Source organism: Peromyscus californicus, unplaced genomic scaffold (genome assembly GCF_007827085.1).
Source record: "Peromyscus californicus insignis strain IS unplaced genomic scaffold, ASM782708v3 Scaffold_9__1_contigs__length_137607984, whole genome shotgun sequence".
Lineage (NCBI taxonomy): Eukaryota > Metazoa > Chordata > Mammalia > Rodentia > Cricetidae > Peromyscus > Peromyscus californicus.
The window spans coordinates 80,131,583-80,153,792 of record NW_026294617.1 but is presented as its reverse complement, the minus strand read 5'-3'; the positions used below and the strand labels follow the sequence as shown (position 1 = coordinate 80,153,792).

The following is a 22,210-nucleotide window of genomic DNA, read 5'->3' as shown; positions in this document are numbered from 1 at the left end:
AGGCCACAAATGTGTGAGGGTTACGTGTTTGGAAAACGTTTGTGCGAGAAAAGGTTAAAACTCATTTACATTAGTATATTATTGTATGGTTAACTCAAAGAGTGAGAATCATTTTTGTGTTTTGTGGATAAATGAAGGTAAGCACTCTATGCTGGTTATCATTGTAAAACCTTGTGTGATGTTATTAATCCCAGTGTTATGGACAGAGAGCTGGGGAGAGAGGGTGTAATTAATTTACACAACATATCATGCCCAGCCTTATTTGGATTCTTTCCAATGTCATGGGGCTGGGCTGAATTGATGATCCAATTATGACATCCCTCCTTCCATGTAGTAGCTTATTCTTCCATCTGTTTCCTTCCATAAATTTTGAGATCCCTGAGAATACAAGCTGTGTCTTACTCCTTCTGGCATCCAACTGTGGCTTGGCACACAGTTGGCAATCATATGGTCCCTGGGTGAGTGATCCACTATGGTGGTTTGAATGAGAATGTGCCCCATAAAGACTCATATATTTAAATGCTCGGTCCCCAGTTGGTGAAACTGTTTGGGAAGGATTAGGAGGTGTGACCTTGTTGGAGAAGTATGTCACTGAGGGTGGGCCTTGAGGTTTCAAAGCCCACCACATTTCCAGTTATCTCTCTCTCCTCTCTGCCTCTGGCTGAGGGAAATATAAGCTCTCAGCTGAATGCTCCCTGCCGTGATGGTCATGGACTCTAACCCTCTGGAACCATGAGCCCCCAAATTAAATGCTTTCTTTTATAAATTGCCTTGGTCACAGTGTCTCTTTGCAGCAGTAGAACAATAACTAAATCACCCACCTTGGATGTCTGACTTTAAAGTTTCACTGTCCTGATCAGCAAATGCTGATGTGTATCCCATGGCAAAGCAGCCAGGACTGGTCAGGACACCTTAGTGGCTACCAGAAGAACTGGCTTTGTCATCATTTTGGCTATCCAGAGAGGTGGCCCAGGCCCAGTTTGGAGTCAGATCCCATTGCCCAACCGGTGTCATGTTGGCATGCACCCGCATCCATGTCTCTGGCTCAGCTCATACTGCCTGAGGATTGTCTGGTTTAGTGTTCAAGGCTGCGGCCACCAGGATTGATTCTCAGGGGAGTTTCTGTTTGGATGAGTATGCTGTGCAGCATACATTGGTATTTCAAATCCTCCATAGATGCAAGTAAAGCTCTGGAAGCAAGTCAGTCACTGGGGTGTTGGAACCTTAGAGAACTTTCTTTCCACTCTTTATACTGGAGAGGGACTCCCATAATGATCCCTTACAGAGCTGAAGCCCAGAGTTTCCTAGGGCTCCCAGGCACTTGGAAAGAGACTGGCATATGGCTTTGCAGTGGGCAGTTGCTGTGCCAGGCCTGAAGATAGGGGACCCTCGCACGGGTGGATAGGGAGTTTCAGACAGTGGCAGCTGTGAAGCCTACTGGGAAACAGTCTGGCTCTGAGGCAAGTTTTGGTGACATTAACACTGTGCAGCAAAACCTGTGGTCCTGGAGCAGGTGAGCAGCATTTGGGACTGTGGCAGCCACAGGCCATGAGTGAGGCCGGATGCAGCTTTGTGTCTCAGCCTTCATTCTGAGTACCATAATTCTCACTAGCACAAACAAGGACGATGTCTTCCTCACCTCAGGTCAGTCAGTCCAGGCTGATGGGACAAATGGCTCCTCCTGGGCTCCCACCCTGCTCTAAGACAGGTTGACTTCACCTGCCCATGAGACCTGGGTGCTAATGGGAGGGGCCAACCCAGCAGCCCCTAGAAAGGAAAAAACAAAAACCTGACAGCAGCGTTGGTATCTCACTGCTTAGCTGTGTGGGTCGGGGCAGAACTGGGTGGGGGAAGGCAGACTGCTCGGTGGCTTCTGCCTTGCTGCTGCTAAAAACAGCCACCTCAGTTCTCCGGGAAAGCTACAGGTGGCATATAGCTAACAGGCTGGGGGAGGGGCATTTGAGTGGAGTTTCTTCCCTTTGCCTCCTCACTCTTCCCCCCTTTCATCAGGGCCTTTTGTCCTCTACATGGTGGTTCTGAATTCTGAGGTGGAAGGAAAGGTGTCCTGTCTCTCCTTACAGATAGAGCCCTTGGGCAGGGTTAGGCGTCCTGTGACACCTGGGCTGAGAGCTGAGGCAGGCTTGGCATGGCCCCCCTGGCACTGTGCTGGCCACGCATCACCTGCTGATCCGCGGGCTAAATCTGGTCCAAACCCAGCAGTGGCTGGAAGAATCACTGGGCCAGAAATAGAACTTCTAAGCCCTTTTGTGAGCTTTTAAGACAGGAGCGGAGGGGGAAACAGGATGGACAAAGTAAGCCCCAGACATCGGAATAGCAGGTCTTCACCAGACCCAACCGGAACCCCAGGCTCTTCCGCTGCTGTCCCTTTGTGCAAAGCCTTCGCCGCAGAGCGACCCCATTGCGCTTGGGTACAGAGCGGTGGGGAATTCTTTCTTCCCGTGTTCAAAGGTGGTTTTCCTGAACGGACTGAGCTATTTTTGAGAGTGTTCAAAAGAATGCCTACTCCTCAGGCTCTTAAAGAAAATGGGCTTCTGTTAGCACTGCTAAAAGGCCCTTGCTGTGGCTTCCCTTGTGGGCAGGAATCGTTTGGGGTTTATTTGAAAACCTTCAGAAATGGAAGGGATTATTGTTGTAGGATGTGAAATTCCATAAATAGATGTAAGATGTGACCTAACCTTTAACTAATGCCTTCGTTAGGAGTTATAAGGCCTTTTCATGTTTGGACTTAATTTACCTCACCTCTGGGGGTTAGAGCAAGTGGGGCAGTGGCATACATCTTTTCCCACTGAAGACAGGTTAAGGGACCTGTTCGAGGTCACCAGCAGGCAGCACCTTGCCGTTCACTGCCCACCTATGTTCTCTGTAGTACCTGAGGTGTGTGTGTGGGGGGGGCGGGGGGGCGTGTCAGTCCACACACACACCACTTGTCACTTTATTGGCCCAGTTCTCACAGTGATTTGCTGAATTTTCTTTAACTTTATTAGAAATGTAATTTTGTTTTTAAGCTGACTGTATGAGGGGAGACACACAGAAGACTATGAAAAGCAAGTTTTAAAATGACATTTAATCGCATCAATATTTTCTGGGTTTTGGAATCTTTAAAGCAAAACTCAGTAAATATTGAGCAGCCACTGATGTGGTTGACAGTGAGCAGCTCCCTAGCTGGCTCCCAGCCGGTGTGAGGCGCCTTCTCAGCTTTGAATGCAAAACTCAGCCTTTAGGACGATCTCATGGGGTAGGCACCGTCTTCTTCACTGGTAGGTGAGGAAACAGAGTCACGGAGGCATTTGTCATTGTGAGAGACAGGACTTGAGCCCCATGGTGTGGTTTCAGAATGATCTTAACCACTCACTGTACTGGCCCTGAACGGAGGTTCTATGTTCGTGTTCACACCCCTGCTGTAAGAGCACGTGAGTGACTTGTTAGCACACTTTGTGGGCTTAGTGTGCGCCTGGCGGGTGCTCGCTGATGCTGTGCGTGTTATATTCATCCGGCTCTTCCTTTAGAGCAGAGTGGACAGGATGCGGGTATCAGGCTGGCTTCTTCTCTCTGGTCCCTTAGCTCCATTAGTCCTTTAATTCACCCTTTGACAAAGGCTGGGCCTTAGGGCTGTAGCAGTGGGTTTGGGGCTCTGGTTGGACTCTTTTTTTTTTTTTTTTTAAGCCTTCTCTACTTTAGCTGCTTCAAAGATGTCTTTGCCCTAGCACTGTGGAATATCTAGCCTCAACCAACCATCATTTTATTTCTCACAGCTCTGCAGCATGGGTTGGGCTCAGCTGGGTGGTTCTTCTGTAGGTCTTGCCTGGGTCCTTGGGTAATCACGCACACACATCAGCCGGCATGGCTGCGCTCTGCTCCCTCTCTGCATATCCTGAGATACTCTCCATCCCCACATGGCTCCTGCATCAGTATCAAGATGTCAGTGGCAGCTCACCGCTTCGAAAGATACCGAAGTAGAAGTTCTCAGGCGCTGGAGAGCTGAGACCTAGAGCTGGCTGCACTGTTTTCCCTTGATTAAGCCAAGCCCAGCTTTCCAGTGTCTGTTGGCTCACTTTGAGCATGTCATCGTCAGTCATGGTGGGAAAGCCATGGCCGCAGTGCTTGAGGTGAGTGCTCACACGGCATCCGCAGTGAGGAGGCAGAGGGCGGTGAGTGCTGGTGCTCAGCTCACTTTCTCCTTTTTATCCTGCCCAGGACCCGAGCCCATGCGATGGTGCCACCCACAGTTACAGTGAATCCTCCTGTTTCCATTAACCCAATCTACTTATTCTCTCAGAGCCATGCTCACAGGCTAACAATCTACATAATCTCTTACAGAATTATCTCCTAAGATCTCCTGGATCCTGTCAACACCTCCCACCCCAGGCTCCTCAGTCCCAGCCTGCTGAACTTGGTTTTGCATAGAGTTCTGATGTTTAATTTCTGTATCATAGAGTTCTGATATTTAATTTCTGTATCCTAAAGGACTAGAAATATGTTACAAATGGGGACAAAGTGCTCCTCTTGGGTGGTCCAGGAATAGTAATCCCTTGCTGATAATCACCATCAGGAAGAGAGAAAAGGGACCCACACGGGTCCACAAGACTTAGAGCACCCTGTGGTTTTAACTGTTTTTCCAGTGCTTAATTCAGTAAGACTATGAGTATCTTATAAGTTACCATTGAACATGAACCTCTTCTTCACAGGGCTGGTATCTAACCCAAGAACCTTCTATGCTTTATAAGAAATGACTCTGGAATTGCTTTTTAAACCATAGGAGTGTGTGATTGTGTACAGCTGTTGGATGCCTTGGTTGAAAAGGTGGTTTGATGTCCTTTCCTCCACATACACGGTGCAGCCCTTACCCCTAATGTGGTGGTATTTGGAGATAGGCTCTAAGGAAATCACTGGGCTTATTTGAAGTCATAGGCTGAGAATCTGGTTGGATAGGATCAGAGCCCTTGTATATAGGGACACCAGAAAGTCCTATTCTGTATCCATGTGCACACACACATGTGAAATAGTGAAGGCAGCCATCTGAAAGGCAGGATAGGAGTTCTCACAGGAACCGAATTGACTGAAATCTTGATCATGGCTTCCAGCTCTCAGAACTGTGAGAAAACAATTTATACTGTGAAATTTACCTGGGCTCGTACATATTGTCATAGCCAAAGCTGAGATGGGAATGTTATCGGTACTAGCAATTTTTGACACTAAAACCGAGGCATCTGTGGGGTCACCAAGCACGTTTTGTCCCTAATGAAACAGGGCTGGTCTTGTCCTCTGGTCAGCTCATCCATGCTCTTCCAGGCTCAAGTAGGAGGCTTTGCTTTCCCTGCTTACTCCATGCTTTTCTAGTTAAATTGAGAAAGGGAGAATCAGTCATCCTAGGAAGTCTTAAGTCCCTGACTCTGAATCCAGTAGTATCCAAGCTGCCCCTCGGGCTACAGATCAGGCTCAGCTATGGGACTGGCCCAGGCCTCCCCTCCCACACTGGGGACCTGCACCAATGGTCTTGGGAGGCTGCTGAGGGCCCAGAGCCATGGGCCATGGCACCAGGAGTGTTTTTAAATGCTTACTGGAGTTTTTGGCTCGTGTTATTACTAGCGTGGTTTCATATATAAACTGTTATTTTTAGAAATGGGAGTTTTTACTCGTAACTACTTTCCAGTAACGATATTTCACCAGTTCCTGTGCCCACTCCCTCAAAACGCAACGGATAAAAATGAACGCAGGCTTAAGACTAGAGGGGAAAGGGTTTGTTTGGGCTGTGCCATAGGAGAGTTTCCAGGCAGGCTCAGAGCTGCCGTTTGTGGTTTGGTTCTGTGGTGCCTCTTAAAAGTGGCTTTAATGGGAGGGAGTGTGAGTTTCTGGACACTGGAGCACTGTGTTTATACAGCTGCTCTCTGATGGCCACCACAGCTGGATGGCTTGCTGTGCGTGGCGTCTGCCCACAGCCTCATGCTGAGGCAAGAGGACTCACCTCTCACAGGGCACAGTGCCCACGGAAGGCAAGCTGGTTTCCACTCCCTTTTGGGGGGACTGTGGCAGCTGAGAATGCCTTCCTAAAGGCTGTGCTTCTACATGCCTTCCTAGGAGCCATGCTGGTGTAGAAGGCCTTCCTGGGAACCATGTTTGTATGGAGGCCAACTGGTATTTTCCTAAGATCCATGCTGGATTGAACCACCTTTCTGGAACCCAGGTTAGTGTAGACAGCCTACTTGGGGGCCATGCTGGTGAAGGTAGCTGTCCTAAAGAGAAATGGCTGTACCTCCTAAACAGGATGCCTGCAAGCCCTTCCTCTCAAAGGCTCATGTGGGCTGGTCCCACACTCCAGCTCTCACCCATAAATACAGGTGTGATTGTGCTTGTTGGGGCACTGACAAGCAGGAAAGTCGTGACTGGCACCTTAGTCCTCTGTCTCGCTGGGAGGCACTCAGCTCTGTTCCAGGTAGAGCTTGACCCTGTCTTGCAGCCAGAGGTTCCATTGGGTAGCTGTTAAGCGTTGGGCCCCAGACTTATCACCTGTGCTCCATAGTCTTCCTAAAGCTAGGGGTGCTGATGTTGAGGAAGGTGAGTCAGGGAAGAGAAGGCCGGCAGAGCCTCTCAGCTGTGTCTGCAGGCCTTCTTAGTCTCTATCTAGATGGATGCTTTCAAACATGCTAGGCAGGCACTGGTCTCTGATATCTTTGGGTCTCTGGTGTTTATCTTTGTATGATTCACCGCAGTAATGTGTGAAACTAAGAAAAGCCAGTTCCCAGATAGGGAAGGACTCTGGCCCAGACTGGACTGCCAATACAGGGAGGTGACATTGTAGTGGGTTCTATGCTAAAGCCTGAGGCAGAGCTACAGCCCTCTGGGGAGCTAGTGGCAGGGCCATGGCTTTCATCTATAGGAATAGGTCTCCTGGCTACCCAATGTGAGAGGGCTGCAGTATCCCCGGCTCTGGCTGTGACTTATCAGGAAAATGTCAGTTAGTGCCATTACCACACTCAGAGCCCTGCACAGGATCATGCATAATGGCCAGGGAGCGTGCACACCCATGGCAGCTTTGTGTGGTTTCCCGAGACCAGAATAAGTCGATCCCTCTCACGTACCCTTCCCAGTGCGCACATGCTCTGTGTATGGCTGCACTTGCAGTACGAAAGTGGGTATCTTTTAGAGCTTCACTTTCATTATAAACTAAAATGGGGATAGTAAAAGCATGGGAAGTGCTCAGGATGGTGAAGACCATCCCATGGTGACTCAATCCTATTGGTTCTGTCTTGGAGGTCTGGCATCAGTACCCCAGGCTTCCCATCTGCTCGCTCTTCCTTCCCTAAGGAGAAGGATATGCTGAGAGGCTTGTCCTGGTCTGATATTCAATGTGGAGGCCAGCAACACTTTGCAGCTTGTGATTATTGATTCAAAGCTTCCACCTGCTTGAGCTAATGGGCTTGGATCACCTGTGAATCCAGGTAGTGATGGGCTAGGACTTCCTGCAGCTTCACCAGCCAGCCAGAACCACTCATCTGCTCCCCCTGCCGTCCGTGCCCCCCCCCCATCAGGATAGCTAGTGTGCCTGGTGTTTCAAGATCCCAGGCAGCCTGTGTCCTAGAAATGCATCACAAGATGCTTTGTCCTAGAAAGTTCAACCTATCCCCTCGATTAGTAAACATAAGCCAGTTCCAGTTTTTACCCCTTCTGTTCTCTTGAGTTCCAAAGTGCAAACTGCCTGTTGTCTGTGTGGGACTTAAGCTGGCTTCACAAATACAAACATCTTAATTAAAAGGCAGAGGGTCTGGAAATGTAAACACTATTTGTGCCTGCCTGAGGCAGCAGCAATGGGGGGGTGGCTAATTATATTTGCTTCTCTGGGACTCACACAAATACTGCTGTGAGTTAGTCCCAGCTGTGCCTTTCTAGAGGTCTGGAACAGTGAAGTACAAGCATGCGGAGTGAGTCAGTATACTTTGTATACTCTCATGTATACTTTGCTGGGGAGAATTGTGAGTTGGCTGAGTGCGGGGAGGGGCATCGGTGTTGTATTCCTTACTTGTCTGGTTGTTGCTGTCAAATACCTAAGGAAGGCACCCTAAGGAAGAAAGGCTTTGTTTTGCCTGAGAGTCCAGCCCATAGTTGTGGGAGTCACAGCAGCAGGAGCTTGAGGTGCCTGGTCATACTGCATCCGCAGGGAGAGACGGATGTCTTCTCAGCTCCTTTCTGCTTTCTGTGTGAGTTTTCCCACCACATTTAGCCTAATCTAGATCACTTCTCACAGCCTTGTCTCCAAAGTGATTTGTAGAGCCTTTCAAACTTGCTGTCAATATTAACCAGCACAGTGGTCTTACCCTGGCTGGGAGCTTTTGACAGACAGCAGAAGCAACTTGAATTTGAGATCCTGTTTGAGCATTATGTAAGAAGACCTGAGTGGGAGCCCTAAAATGTAGCCCGCTGGAGCAGCCATACCTTAAAGGGTGGGTGACAGGCTGGCTAGGTGGGCAGCGTTTCTGTTGGCGTTCTTGGTGTCGGGTGCTCTCTTGTCTGTCCTGGTGCCTCGCTGCCCATCGTGCTTGTGAAGAGCTTCCGCTACCAGCGGGCTCACTCCCCCACCTTACCCTTAACCAGCTTTCCTTCTTTCCTAATTCATCTTCTTACCAGCTTCCTGGAGCTGCAATAAGAAAGTGCTGCAGCAATCCTTCTCGGTGTCTCAGACATCTGTGGTCTCCCTCTCGACGGTGGCGCCGCCTTACTCCTGGAGACTTAAAGGAGACCCCTTCCTCGGTTCTTCCTGCTTCCGGCGCAGTGTGCTGGCAGACCTGGCTCTCCCTGGCTTGAGGTGCATCACCCCCACTTCCGCCTCCCTGGTTCTTGCCAGTACACCAGAGTGACCATGTCATCTGCAGAGATGCCATTTCCAAATCAGGTCACACCCTGAGGTTCCAGAGAGATGCTGGTGTCCGGGGACAGTCAGAGGAACCCACACTGGGTTTCTCAGAGCCATCCAGGGATGAACACTGCCCCCACTGCCTCCCACTGCAGATGTTTCTGCTTGGAATTTTTAGAGCCCAGTGTCCACAGAGTGGGACCAACATTGACCTGTTCAGACTTACCTCAGGCACTTAACATTGCCTGTTGTGTGGACCTCAGCTAAAAACCCACCCCCTTCCTCTCCCTGGGTGTTTACTTCCACCCGTCTGAATCTTTTAAGCATACTCATAGTTTGGGTGGTTGTCACCCCCTATTGGAGAAAAGTCCTTTTAAAAGTCTGGCTTATCAGAGGACACAGGCCCAGGCTGCAGCCACACTGGCCCAGGGGAGGTGCCACTACAGTGAACAAGTGTGTTGTAGAGAGATGGGAGACAAAGAGAGGCAGAGCCATTCGTGCTCTGTGAAGAGAGGTGAGGAACTTCATGTGAGGCCTGTGCTGCCACTGAGGGCCGTATCTGGGTCTGTGGCCCATGTTACCACCGAAGGCCATGCAGATGTCCGTGGTCTGGGCTTCAGTCTGAGGACATGTTGATGACCAAGCGCTGGGCTGGGCTGGCCCCACCCCTCACCAGCCACTGCACAATGGTGCCAGCAGTGATGTGGGCATGGGAAAACTGGCTCTGCCCCTCTCCTGGACTGTGCTAGAGAGTTGGCGGGCTGACTAACTCAGCTACTGCTCAGGCCCAGATCCAGGGCTTTGAGTTGGCCCATGCCAATGTCTACCACATGCTAGAGCACCTGAAGGGAATGGTCCTGCAGAACCAGAGCTGCAGGGTTTCCATGACACAGAGCAATAGCAGACTATCCAAGAGGAGTCTCGGTGAGGGTCCAGTATTGATGGTATAGCGGAAGCCAGAGGTCTTGAACCAGACCAATGACCTGTTGCAATGAACATTTGCAGGTAAAGCCGTTTGGACAGAAGGACATACTGTGTGCCACACCCCAGCTTCCACAGAGAGATTTTTGTTTGTTTGTTTTCTTCCATTTTTATTTTTTATTTTCTTTTTGGGGGAGAGGTTATAAGAGTGGAAGCAGATATGGAAGGACTGGGATATGAGCAAGATTGGGGTGCATGATGTGAAATGCACAAAGAATCAATAAAAAATTTTTAAAAAAGTCTGGCTTGTAGCTTAGTGTCTGGAACATCACAGGTGTTCAGGGTTTGCGATTGCTGTGGTGGAGATGAGGCAGCTGGGTACTCATCCTTTTCTGGACATCAGCGTCGTTGGCTTGAAGGATGAGTACATACTGTAAATGGGAGTCTTTCCAGATTTTACTATGATGAAAAAACTGTTCGGTGCTTCATCTGTCAGCACAGACCCAGGTAATCGGAACAATGGCCTGGCACTGATGTGGGGCAGCTGTAAGAGAGACGTTCACATTTTCTACTCATGGGGAAAGCTGTTTCACTGAGCTAGACGGATCAGGTTCATATTGGAAATGGCTGAAACTTAAGAGGGCCTTCCCTGCTTCCTGCTCTCTCCCCTGGGTCTGAGAGGAGTTGCTAATGTAAGGACTTTGGCCTGGATACCTCCTAAAGACCAGTTTTCATTTGTGAATTTAGTCATGTGGACTGGTTTGGTTGCAGAAGGCACAGTCAAGCCAGGGGAGAGCAAATGAACAGTAAACAAAGGTATGTGTGTGGAGGTGCACACGTGTGCGTGTGTGTGTGTGTGTGTGTGTGCGCACGCACGTGCACACCATGTTTATCTAGACTTCAGTCCCTCTCTCTCTGCCACCTAGGGGGCATTAAAAAGAGATGGTTTATGGCCACAGTTGTTTCCTCCCAGTATGAGATGTCTTCATAAGTAAGAGGGACATGTCCCCAGGGAAAGCAATAAGGACAGTGGCAGAAGTAAGATTATTTTAGCATGGTGGGAGAATGATCTTCTTTTCAGAGTTGCCTGGGGTGTTATTAAAGGAATTGTTACATAGATTGGCAGGTTGGACTAGACGATTTCTGATTTCTGTGATTCTTGAATCTCTGGCAGAACATAGCAGTCACTTCCAGTTCTAGAATTCTGGGAGTATGTTAGTCAGTTTTTACTGCTGAAGGAAAATGCTTGGGGTGATCATTTTTTTAAGGAGGAATGATTTGTTTGGGCTCACAGTTTCAGGCTTTGTTTTTTGGTTTGTTTTTTGTCTATGCTTATTTGACCCCAAAACTTTGAACTTGCAGCAAGGCAGAGCATGTGGTGGGAAAGATATAGCCCAGCAAAACTGCTCAACTCATGGCGGCCAGGCAGCAAAGACAGGCCCAATCCAAGATCCCAGTGCCCCTTTCAAGAACACGCCCCGAGTGACCTAACTTCCTTCTGTGATTTTCTACCTCCTAGGGTTTTGTCCCCACAGTACCTCAAGCTAGCAACTGAGCCTTTAATACATTTGATGGGGATCATTTAAGACACAAAGCATAACAAGTTATTTGGTATAAATGGATGTTGAGCCATTCTTTTATGCCCAGGAATGGCATGAACCAACCAACCCCATTCCCTATTATAAAATGCTCATACCCATTATCAATAATATGGTGCTATTTTGTATATTGCTTTATGGTTTAAAAAAAATTAACTGGCATGATTTCAGTTAATCTCGACAACTTCATAAGGTAGTTGTTGTTTTTGTTTTGGTTTGTTTTCTTCTTTTTTTGGCTCTTTTGAGGGCCTGCCACCTAGCTCCCAAATAAATCACATGCGGAGGCTTATTCTTCATTATAAACATCCAGCCTTAGCTTGGCTTGTTTCTTGCCAGCTTTTCTTAACTTAAATTATCTCGTTTACCTTTTGCCTCTGGCCTTTTATCTTTCTCTATTCCTGTATACTTTTCTTTATTTCTTACTCCATGGCTTGCTGTGTAGCTGGGTGGCTGGCCCTTGGAGTCCTCCTCTTTTTCTGGCTCCTCCTCTTTTTTTTTTCATCCCAGATTTCTCCTTCTATTTATCCTCTCTACCTGCCAGCCCCACCCTTCCATTCTCCTGCCTTGCTATTGGCCGTTCAGTTCTTTATTAGACCATCAGGTGTTTTAGACAGGCACGGTAACACAGCTTCACAGAGTTAAACAAATGCAACATAAACAAAAGTAACACACCTTAAAATAATATTCCCCAACAGATAGTTAGTTTTATCTCTCCATCACAGGCCAAGAGGAAACAGATTCTAGAAAGTAACAGAATGGCGAGATCAGGTCTGGCATCTCGACTTTCTGCTTCGGAGGCCAATGCTTTCTCCACCTATGAGTCATGGCTGCCTCCTGATAAGTAGATTGGATTGTCAAGAGGCTGAGAGTTGTCAAAAAATGCTGGAACCTTATGTGCTTATGGTTCCTTTCCCCAGGGAAAGCTATTCAGAGGGACCCACCTTGGCTCACTTCTAAAGCCAGTCCCTCTGGGTAGGAGAGATTGGTACGGGTGCACACGGGGCAGATCAGCCTCCCCAGCACACACATGGACATAGCTACTCACGGCCATGGCAGTATCACTTATGAGGCATGTGCCTTAGACCAGGCCCTTTAAATTATATTATCTTATTAAATCTTACCAAGCCTAAACCAACCAAACAAATCAAAGTGGAAAGGCAGAAGGCAGAAGGCAAAATCCCTAATCTCCAATATTTTTCCTGGCCTAAATGTCAGTTAAAGTGAACTCTCAGAAAGTCAGAATTTAGAATTTGCCCACTAGCCATGAAGCTTTGAAGACAGCTCTCACTGAAGCCAGCCTTAGCCAGCACCCAATATAGTTGGACCTCAGGGTCTCTCACGGGAATTTCTAACTACACCAACCTGCCCAGTTCATTTCATTCACCTTTCAGTGATGCACCTCATACCAGCCAGTATTTTGGAGCCCACGTACTATGGCATAGCTAGGTATTCTGGGTTATTGGTCCCATCCTATTCAAGGTATGTAGCACATGGTTTATTCTATAAAAAAATGAAGCACAGTAGTGTTGAGTTTTAGAATTGTGGACACTAGTTGTGTATTCTCTTAGTTCTGTGGAAATTCTCATTCCCTCGTATTATGAGATGTGTCAAGTGCCAGACAAATGGTTCTCTGTAGGCGAGAGTGTGCGCAGCTCTTGGAGGCGTTTATAAACTTGGCATGAGAGTATGTCAGCTCCTGCACTGGCTGGTCAGTCTGGGCAGCTGGCCAGGACCTTGCCTGGCTCTGAGTCACCCTGTGCCTCTGTGAGACAACAGGGCTGGGGAAGGAGCAGATGCTCGCTCTTCTCCTCTGTGGTTCTTAGGAGATGAGTTCCTCTGGCCTTGGGAAGACTGAGGTCCTGTGAGAAGCACCGGGTCTCTGTCCCACAACACCGGCCCTGTCCCTGGGAAGTTCTTAACAGATGCTTAGGGATTTGCCACAATGTTGGCAGCCAGGGGCCTTGCCTCAACCTGTCCTAGGCCATGCTAGAAGGTGGCAAGGTAGGAGCTCTGCTAGAGCAAGGCAAGGAGAGAAAGCCAGGCAGTGGTGGTGCACACCTTTAATCCCAGCACTCGGGAGGCAGAGCCAGGCAGATCTCTGTGAGTTCAAGACCAGCCTGGTCTATAGAGCGAGTTCCAGAGCAGGCTCCAAAAGCTACACAGAGAAACTCTGACCCAAAAAAAACAAAAACAAACAAACAAACAAATTAAAAAATAAAAATAATAATAATAATAAAAAAAAAGAACATGGGTCCTCACACTCATGTGTCTCTATACCTTTGATACGTGCCTGCCTATCACACATTACTTGCAGAAGCCACTTATAAAGATGGCACTTGTGAGATGAAGGCATTGAGTAACAGTACTGTTTTCTCAGCACATGAGCCCATGGGATTCTCTGGGCCACTCCTTGTGGCCAGGATGAAAATCAAAACCCAGCAGCCACCACAAGGAAGTTTACTGTGAAGATGGGCCTGGGGATAACTTGTGAAACTGCCTTTAAATTCTTAACTTTTTAAAAAAAGATTCATTTGCTTATTTATATATACTTATTTATAATGTACCTGCAGAGTTCATGTGCCCCGCGAGCATGCAGGAGCCCACAGAGGCCAGAAGAATGTACTGAATATCCTGGAATGGCAGTTACGGTGGTCTAAGCTGCCATGTGGGTGCTGAAGGCTGAACCCGGGGCCTCTCCAAAATCAGCCAGTGCTTAATGGCTAAGCCTTCTCTCAATCCTTCCCCGCCAGTTCTTAACTTTTGATGAGGAAAGGATTTTCTGTTAGAATCCAGGAACACAGAGAAATTCTTATGCTAGTATAGAAGTATGGGATGAACTAATTTGAACCAGTGTATCTGTATATAACTGAGGCTTATTTTCATGCTTGGGGGCTTCATCTTACCTTCAGCCCAGAGGTTCTGGAAAATTAGTGTGTGGACAGAGCCAGAAGAGCAGTAGCAATGTTCAAGGAAGCATGTGTGTGATGGGGGTGGATACACCTTTGGGTACAGTGGGGGTGAAGGAACACTTGCCCCTCCCTGGAGAAAGTCACAGCGGATGATGGGGCAGAGATTGAAGCCACACTGAGCAGAGCTTAGAACAACAGAGATCTACAATGAAGCCCTTCCAATCGAGGGTCACCTCGTGGGGAAGGTACTCTTGCATCCCACACTGTCCTAGTGCCTGCTTGGCCCTGTGTAGTCCAGAGGAAAGCACTCTGCCACCTGAGCCTCATCCCCAGCCCTGTGTTCAGTTCTTAAAACAGAGCTCCAGAGAGGGGAATTGGGGGGGGTACAGGAGCTTCAGCTGGGTGGTTAAGGGCTGCACGGCCAGTATGAAGTGAAGATCTCTGAGCCACTGAGAGAGCACTGGGATGCCACGTAGCCAGCCAGGAATCCAAGGCAGTCCCTGTCCTGGCATTCTGGCTATTGTAAATAATCCTTATAAGCCCGTCATCTTAGAGTGTTGGGAAAGAGACTCCGGAGGGCAAGATAAAACAGAGCCGTGGTGTTTAACACGCTGGGGTTGGTGAGTGGCTTCAAAGGCTGCAGGCGTCAGCACGCAAAGCACAGGGTGAAGAGGCAGCATCTAGGTGGCCAATCTGCACCGAGTTCTCGCCAGACTGTGGCGCACGCCATGCCATTGCGTGGATCATGGGTTTCTGTACCTTTGCTTTCTTGCCTGCAGTGATCACGAGGGTCAAGTGAGATGGGGTGGATGAAGGCCTTTAGCCTTTATCATTCCTGCATCATTGCTGGTTGATCTCTCTGAAACAGCTCCCAGCATGCACCCACAGTCCCGGGTGTGGGTGTTATCGCTTGGTTCCAAAATGGTAGCTTGGGGCTGTCATCTGCTGAGTGTCCCAGACAGCCAGGGGAGAGGCTCCAGGGGTCTTAAGACCAGATAATCATAGCTGAAGCCTCATTTCAAGCCAACTCTGCCTCACAGGGAGGCCATCACTGTAATTTTGGGAGACAAGCTCCATAGACCTGGGGCAGCACAGTGTGTGAAACCAAGTGTTAACGAGGGCCTCAGAAACTGACCTTTCATTCATGAGTTCATGAGTCCTATGGCCGTCTTCAAACCTCCTACCTTTGGGTGGGTGAGGGGCTCCTCGGTTTTCTTTCTTTCTTTGTAAACTAGATACAAACAGGGCAAGTTCTGTGTGCACTAACCCTAAATCTCAGTTACAGGTTGTAACTTGCTTCTCTTCCGGCCACTGGATGGCTGGGGGATGGGGGATGACAGAGCCCAGGAGAGAGAGAAGCCACTTACCAGGGGACATGTGAGGAGTGTCGGAGCCGGCAGACTTCCGAGGGAGGTTACCCTGACTTGCGGTTACTGACCTGATACAGAAGACTTCTCATTCCAGACCGGTTGTATCCTGTGAAAACCCCGCATTAATTTTGTCCTCACTCCACAGCATCCAGCGAGCAGCGTTGGTGGTGCTGGAAAATTACTACAAGGACTTCACCATCTATAACCCAAACCTCCTAACGGCATCCAAATTCCGAGCAGCCAAGCACATGGCTGGCCTGAAAGTCTACAATGTAGATGGTATGTGCTTCAGACTGTTGTGTGGGGTGTGAAGGGCACAGTTAGGCGCCTCTGTCGCCTAAACTCCACGGTCCATTTGCCTCCACCTGTACTCCGTGCTTGCCGTGTGGACCTTTCTCACTTCAGAACAATTTCTGTTTTTATTTTACATGTGGGCAAACATGTTTTCCAGGGGAATGTCAGTTCACAGTCTACATATATGGCAAGTTCATCCATTTGGGGATTTTGGTATTGGTAACTGTAGCTGCGTTTCCTGCCTCCTGCTGGGAACACCTTAGATTGATTTTTTTTTTTTTTTTTTTTTTTTTTTGGTTTTTCGAGGCAGGGTTTCTCTGTGTAACTTTGCGCCTTTCCTGGAACTCACTTGGTAGCCTAGGCTGGCCTCAAACTCACAGAGATCCGCCTGCCTCTGCCTCCCGAGTGCTGGGATTAAAGGCGTGAGCCACCACCACCTGGGGAACACCTTAGATTGAAAGCCCTTAGGAAAGGAGTGCTGTTCAAAATCTGAACAACTTACCCAGATACCCAGACTGTTCCTCCAAAGGCATTAGGCCTAGACATGTCAGTAGTTCAGGTGACTGGGAGCTCCTCCCGGGCTTCTCCGTCCTGGCTAGGAGCAGTTGAATGGTGACAAGAAGCTGGAGCCAGGCTAGAGGAGTCAGAGCTCGGTTTCATTCAGGGTGTCAAGTGCTTAAGTGTGAGAAACAAGACTCCGTGTCGTTTCTTGCTGGGCACTTGGGATTAGACCAGGCCTTTGCAGGCTCCAGAAGAGAGTCATATTGTCAACAAGTCAGCTGATTTACATAGGTATCAGCTTTGGTGAGGGCATCCTTCTCATTTTTTTTTTTAATTTGGCGATATAAGGTGTAAGCGTCACCCCATGGGAAAACTTAGTGAAACCAAGTCCACAGCAGCAGGTCACCCAGAAGAAAGCCTGAGGTCCTGCCGTGTCTTTCCAATAAGCTAAGGGGGGTAGTACTCAGGGTGATACGGGACTTGTGAGTCTCTTCGGGTGTTTTGTGGTCGCTGGTGTCTGGGGTGGTGACCGTGACGGCCGCACCCTGGCTTAGCTTGTTCTCCTGTGTGTGGTCACTGTACGTGTCCTTTGACTTTCTTTTTTCTCTGTCTGTCCTTCTTCTCCCATCCTGCTCACTCTCTCTCATTGTGTGCTGCATGTGATGTCCCAGCTGCCCTTATGGCCAAACTGAAACTTTGTGTAGCAGATGGTAAGTGACATCTTCGGCACACTCTGGCGGGTGTTGTTCTTGGCCAACGTTTTCAGCGGTGAGCCTTCGGCAGCCCCTTCCGAGTCCTCTTCCCATCTCCCCATCAGACTGGGGTTAGATTTCTTGGCTGCTGTGACTATGGTGTACGGTGCCCAGGGGACGTTACTTTTTAGGATCTGTGTGTACTCCATGGCGGGTGGGCGGGAGAGTACCGACAGACCTGGGTACTGCTTTTCTGTCCCGATTCCTGGCCTTCGGTGTTAAAGCTATTTTACCATTCTCCTCCTATCCCAGGGCCCAGTAACAATGCGACCGGTCAGTCCCGAGCCATGATTGCGGCGGCTGCGCGGCGCAGGGACTCCAGCCACAATGAGTTGTATTATGAGGAAGCCGAACACGAGCGGCGGGTGAAGAAGCGGAGAGCAAGGTTGGTGACCCTCCCGTGCCTGGCCTCTCTGCTCGAGTATTTCATTTTCACGTTTTTTTAACCTCCAGAATTATTTTTCTGTTTGCAAACCTGACCTGTGTGACTGTTTAGAGTGCACTGTTCTCTCGTGTTTCTCAGACTTGGTGTGTGTGATCACCACCAGACACACCTCTAATGCCCATCACAGGTTCTGGGCCCACTCACATAGCTTACTGCACGGTCTATGGGTCTGGGGTTGGGACTGGGAATTTGCATTTAGAGCAGATTCCCAGGGACTTTGCTGCTGCTGCCCTCGGAGGGAGCCGGCTCCACCCACACTGTTTCCCGTGTTAACTGGAGGTGACAAAGGTGGCTTCCCTTAGGCCTGCTGGCCCATTCTTCCTTTTCCTGAGCTGCTGGGGGTGGGGGGTGGGGTGGATCGAGGGGGCCAAAGCTCTGGTTTCTTTTCTATTTTTATAGCCCAGGCAGGCTTTGAACTCTATGTAACTGAGGATGACATTGAACTTATATTTTTTAACTTTTTTTTTAACATTTATCATTTGTGTGTGTGTGTGTGTGTGTGTGTGTGTGTGTGTGTGTGTGTGTGTGTGTGTACACGTGTGTGTCCATGTACTCGTACATGTGTGCCACGGTGCGCATGGGGAGATCAGGACAACTTTGGGGATTGGTTCTTCCCTTGTACCACATGAGTTCCAGGAGTCAAATCCAGGCTGTCGAACTTGACAGCAAGGGCCTTTACCCTGAGCCATCTTGTCAGTCCGACTCTTACCCTGCCTCCACCTCCTGAGCGCTTGGTTGCAGGGCTGTGCTACTGTGCCACCACATGTGGTGCTGGGGATGTGTCCCAGCTCTTTGTGGTCCTGGGCAAGCACTCTACCAACGGAAGCTCCCCCGGAGCTCTGGTTCTTTATCGGCAGCTCTGTACACTCATTTCCTCCTCCCAGATGGAGTTTGAGCAGAAGTCTTGAGGTTAAAGTGAGTTTTCTGAGCTCATTATTGGCAGAATTGAGAAGTCCTAGAGACCACCACCACCCCAGCCCAATCTTATTTCTCCTGTTACTTTTCTTCCTCCTGGCCTCTTCCCATCCTCCGGAGGACAGCTAGGGAGAAGCAGCGTGACAGAACCTTGGGGAAGTTGGTGGTAGGCCCAGGGTGCTGCAGCGGACAGGAGGCCCTCTGGGTCTTAGGGGACTGTCCCTCAACCCTGCGGTGGGCACTGCCTTGATGACTGTGCCGTATCTCCTTCCAGATTGGTAGTGGCAGTGGAAGAAGCCTTCATCCACATCCAGCGTCTCCAGGCTGAGGAGCAGCAGAAATCTCCTGGAGAGGTGATGGACCCCAGGGAGGCAGCTCAGGCCATCTTCCCCTCCATGGCCAGGGCGCTCCAGAAGTACCTGCGGACCACACGCCAGCAGCACTACCACAGCATGGAGAGTATCCTGCAACACCTGGCCTTCTGCATCACCAACAGCATGACCCCCAAGGTGTGCTGCTGGGGTTGGTGGGCAGGCAGGGCCCTGAGTTTGGCCGGTCACCTGGCATCTGTGTCTCCTCTGTGGCTCACCACATTACTTTGTTTGTGTGTTTGTTTGTTTGTACTTGTGTGTTACAGTGTGAGCATCTCTTGTGTCTGTTTGGATGCGTCAGAAAAGGCCAGAAGACGATGTTAGGCCCTTCCCCTGAAACTAGAGTTACAGGTGACTGGGAGTCTCCTGATGGTGCTGGGAACCAAACTTGGGTCCTCTGGAAGAACCGCAAGCTCTCTTTAACTGCTGAACCATCGCTCCAACCCCTCCACCTCATTTTTGACACAGGGTCTCTCCCTGAATGTAGAACTCAATGATCCTGCTGGACTGGCTGGTCAGTGAGCCCTTGGGACCCTTCTCTCTCTCTGCCTCCCCAGCACGGGGGTTGCAAGCATACACTGCCATGTATGGCCTTTTGTGGAGGTGCTGAGGATCTGAACATAGATCCTCATACGTGCACAGCAAGCTCTTTATCCACTGAGCCAGCTCCCCAGCCCAGTACAATTGTTTGTTAAATGTACATTTTAAAGGCCTCAAAGTTCTATAATAGTGGGAAAGGATTTCACCTTGTACCAGGGCAGGGTAGTGGTAGGGTGGGCCATAGAGCTCAACAGACCCATTTTAACCTGGGTCCTCCACCAACTGGTTGGCTATATAACCTCGGACAAATAGCTTCTGGCGCTGTGCCTCAGTTTCCTAACCTATACATTGAGGGTGTTCCTAACACTTCATGTTGATTCATGTCGTATACTTAAAATCATTCCCATTAGTAGTTATTGGGTTTTGGTAGAAATAATGCCACCGGCTTGGATGTTGTAGAAGTTGTTTTACTGAGCAGTCTTTTGGATTATGTCATTAATACACTTTGAGGGATGGATATTGCAGTCATCATCAATGTTATCTAGTAGAGGACTGTGGCCAAACAGAAAGGATGGGTGAGCAGGGGACGTGGTGGCTTCAGATCCTCGCCCCAACCACTCAGATGGCTTGTCCCTGTGCACAAGTTTGTTCTATACTTGATTCCTCCCATATAAAATAGGGATAGCTGCTTGACAGAGTTGTTGTGTACGAAATGATGATCGATAAGGCTACATGTAAATCATATGAATGGCCTTGGCATTGGTGCACAGGTAATATTTGATAGCTCTTGTCCTAAGGACATCTTAGGCTTACACTTCACACAGCTGTCAGCACTACTGGTGAGGAAAAGCCAAGCGGAAATATCCAGTGAGAAACTGTAACGTTTTCCATTTCTTTGACTCAGTAGCTTATCGCCAGGAACATTATCCAGCACAGTCAGTTCCATCGCCAGTTCCCTGTATCCATGGGTTCCTCATCTGTGGAGTCAGCCAGCCATGGATGGAGATGTGCTCTCCTGCACTCAGCATGTACACACGCTTTCCTGACACACTGAGCACATATACACACTTTCCTGTTCCACTGGACACATATACACGCTTTCCTAACACACTGGGCATGTACACACACTTTCCTGACACACTGAGCGCAAACACACACTTTCCTAATACACTGAGCACATATACGCACTTTCCTGTCACACGGAGCACATACACACGCTTTCCCGACACATTGAGTATGTACATAGCTTTCCTGTCACTGTCCCCAAAACAACACAGTGTAGCAACTGATTAACATCACATTGAAGTAGATATTGTAAGGCACCTAGAGATGATGAATTCTAAAGTATATAGATGTCTAGAGGTTACTTACAAATGCTGTGCCATTTTATATGAGGGACTTGAACATCAGATTGTAGTATGGGGGTGGGTATCCTGAAATTAGCTTTTCAGTTACTACCTATACTATACATTGAAGGTAGATTGCCCCCCACCCAGAATATCCTATATAACTCCAACCTGGAAATCATTTACAAATGTGTCTAACATGCCGTATGGTATATCATCTGTTGGAATGTGGGGGGGAAAACTTGTTTGAATATTTAGTTACAAAACTCCAAATACAACAGAGCATGAACACAGGTTGCAGATAGAAAACGATGTGCCTGTGTGCAGAGTAATGGCCTCTGGCAAGGGAAAAGGCCAGCTGTTTTTCTTTCTTTGGGGTCTCCTAAAGTTGTCTGGTTTCTTCCCATTTCATTTTAAAACTTATGCCTTCTTGAATGTTTATTGTGAAAAAAAGAAAAGTCCAATGTAGAAGATTATGCTTTCAGCCAGCCGTGGTAGCTTATGATTGTAATCACAGTGCCTGGGAGGCAGAAGCAAAAGGATCCTGAATTCATAGCTACCCTGGGCTATGTAGTGAGTGCTAGTCCAACCTGGGCTACCTAGCAGAACCCTTCACAGAAACAAACAAACAATGACAAAAAACAATCAGAGCTGGTGAGATGGCGCTGTGGATAAAGGTCACCAAGCCTGAGTTCAAGCCCCTGAACCTACATGCCGGAAGGCGAGAACAGACCCTGAAAGTTATTTTCCAATCACACACATGCTGTGGCATGCATGTGCATGAGCGTGTACACACACAGCCACACACAAAAATAAACAAATGAAGTAATTAGAAACCCCAAAACTAAAATTAAAAGAAAATTTTGAGGACAAAAAGCACTGTATGCCCCCATCCCCTACACTTCTTACTGATACAGGCCGGTGTGTATTCTCTCTGCTGTGTCTGGTTGCTAGTTTTAAGATGGAAATGCTTTGATGATACTAGACATGTCTGTATTTTGGCAACCCGCTCGCTCCACTCCAGGCTTCTTGGCTCTTTCTCTCAATCCACACTGACCTGACTCACACAGCTCCCACTCTCTCCCTGTGAATAGCTGCGTCTGATTCCACCAGATACACAGATTTGCTTAACTGCTTGTCTGTTGATGCACGTTTGAATTAAGTTTCATGAGTCAAAGCCAGGGGTTGGCTGTTTCTCTGACTCCGATTTCACTGGAATGGGGCCACACCTTCTTGTGTACCTATCACCATGGCTACAGCTGCTTGCGGAGCGCAGCAGAGTAGAGGAGTTACGAAAGAGGATTGCTGGAAAACTGAAAATGTCTTGACCTCGGCCTAGGACCAGATGGATACATGCCAGTGTTTTCCCATTTATATTATTG

At 48.6% G+C, this 22,210-nt stretch overlaps 1 protein-coding gene across 4 annotated transcripts in view; it reads left to right on the top strand.

Annotated features, from left to right (window-relative positions):
• Vangl1 (VANGL planar cell polarity protein 1) overlaps positions 1 to 22,210 on the top strand; it is a 50,413-nt gene that overhangs the window by 22,542 nt on the left and 5,661 nt on the right. For 3 of the 4 annotated variants that reach the window (XM_052731007.1, XM_052731008.1, XM_052731006.1), the window contains exons 5-8: positions 15,810 to 15,943; positions 17,131 to 17,169; positions 17,464 to 17,596; positions 18,846 to 19,080. In XM_052731007.1, the coding sequence (XP_052586967.1) occupies positions 15,810 to 15,943; positions 17,131 to 17,169; positions 17,464 to 17,596; positions 18,846 to 19,080 (541 nt within the window). The remainder of the gene's footprint in view (positions 1 to 15,809; positions 15,944 to 17,130; positions 17,170 to 17,463; positions 17,597 to 18,845; positions 19,081 to 22,210) is intronic. The other variant, XM_052731009.1, reaches the window with a different exon arrangement.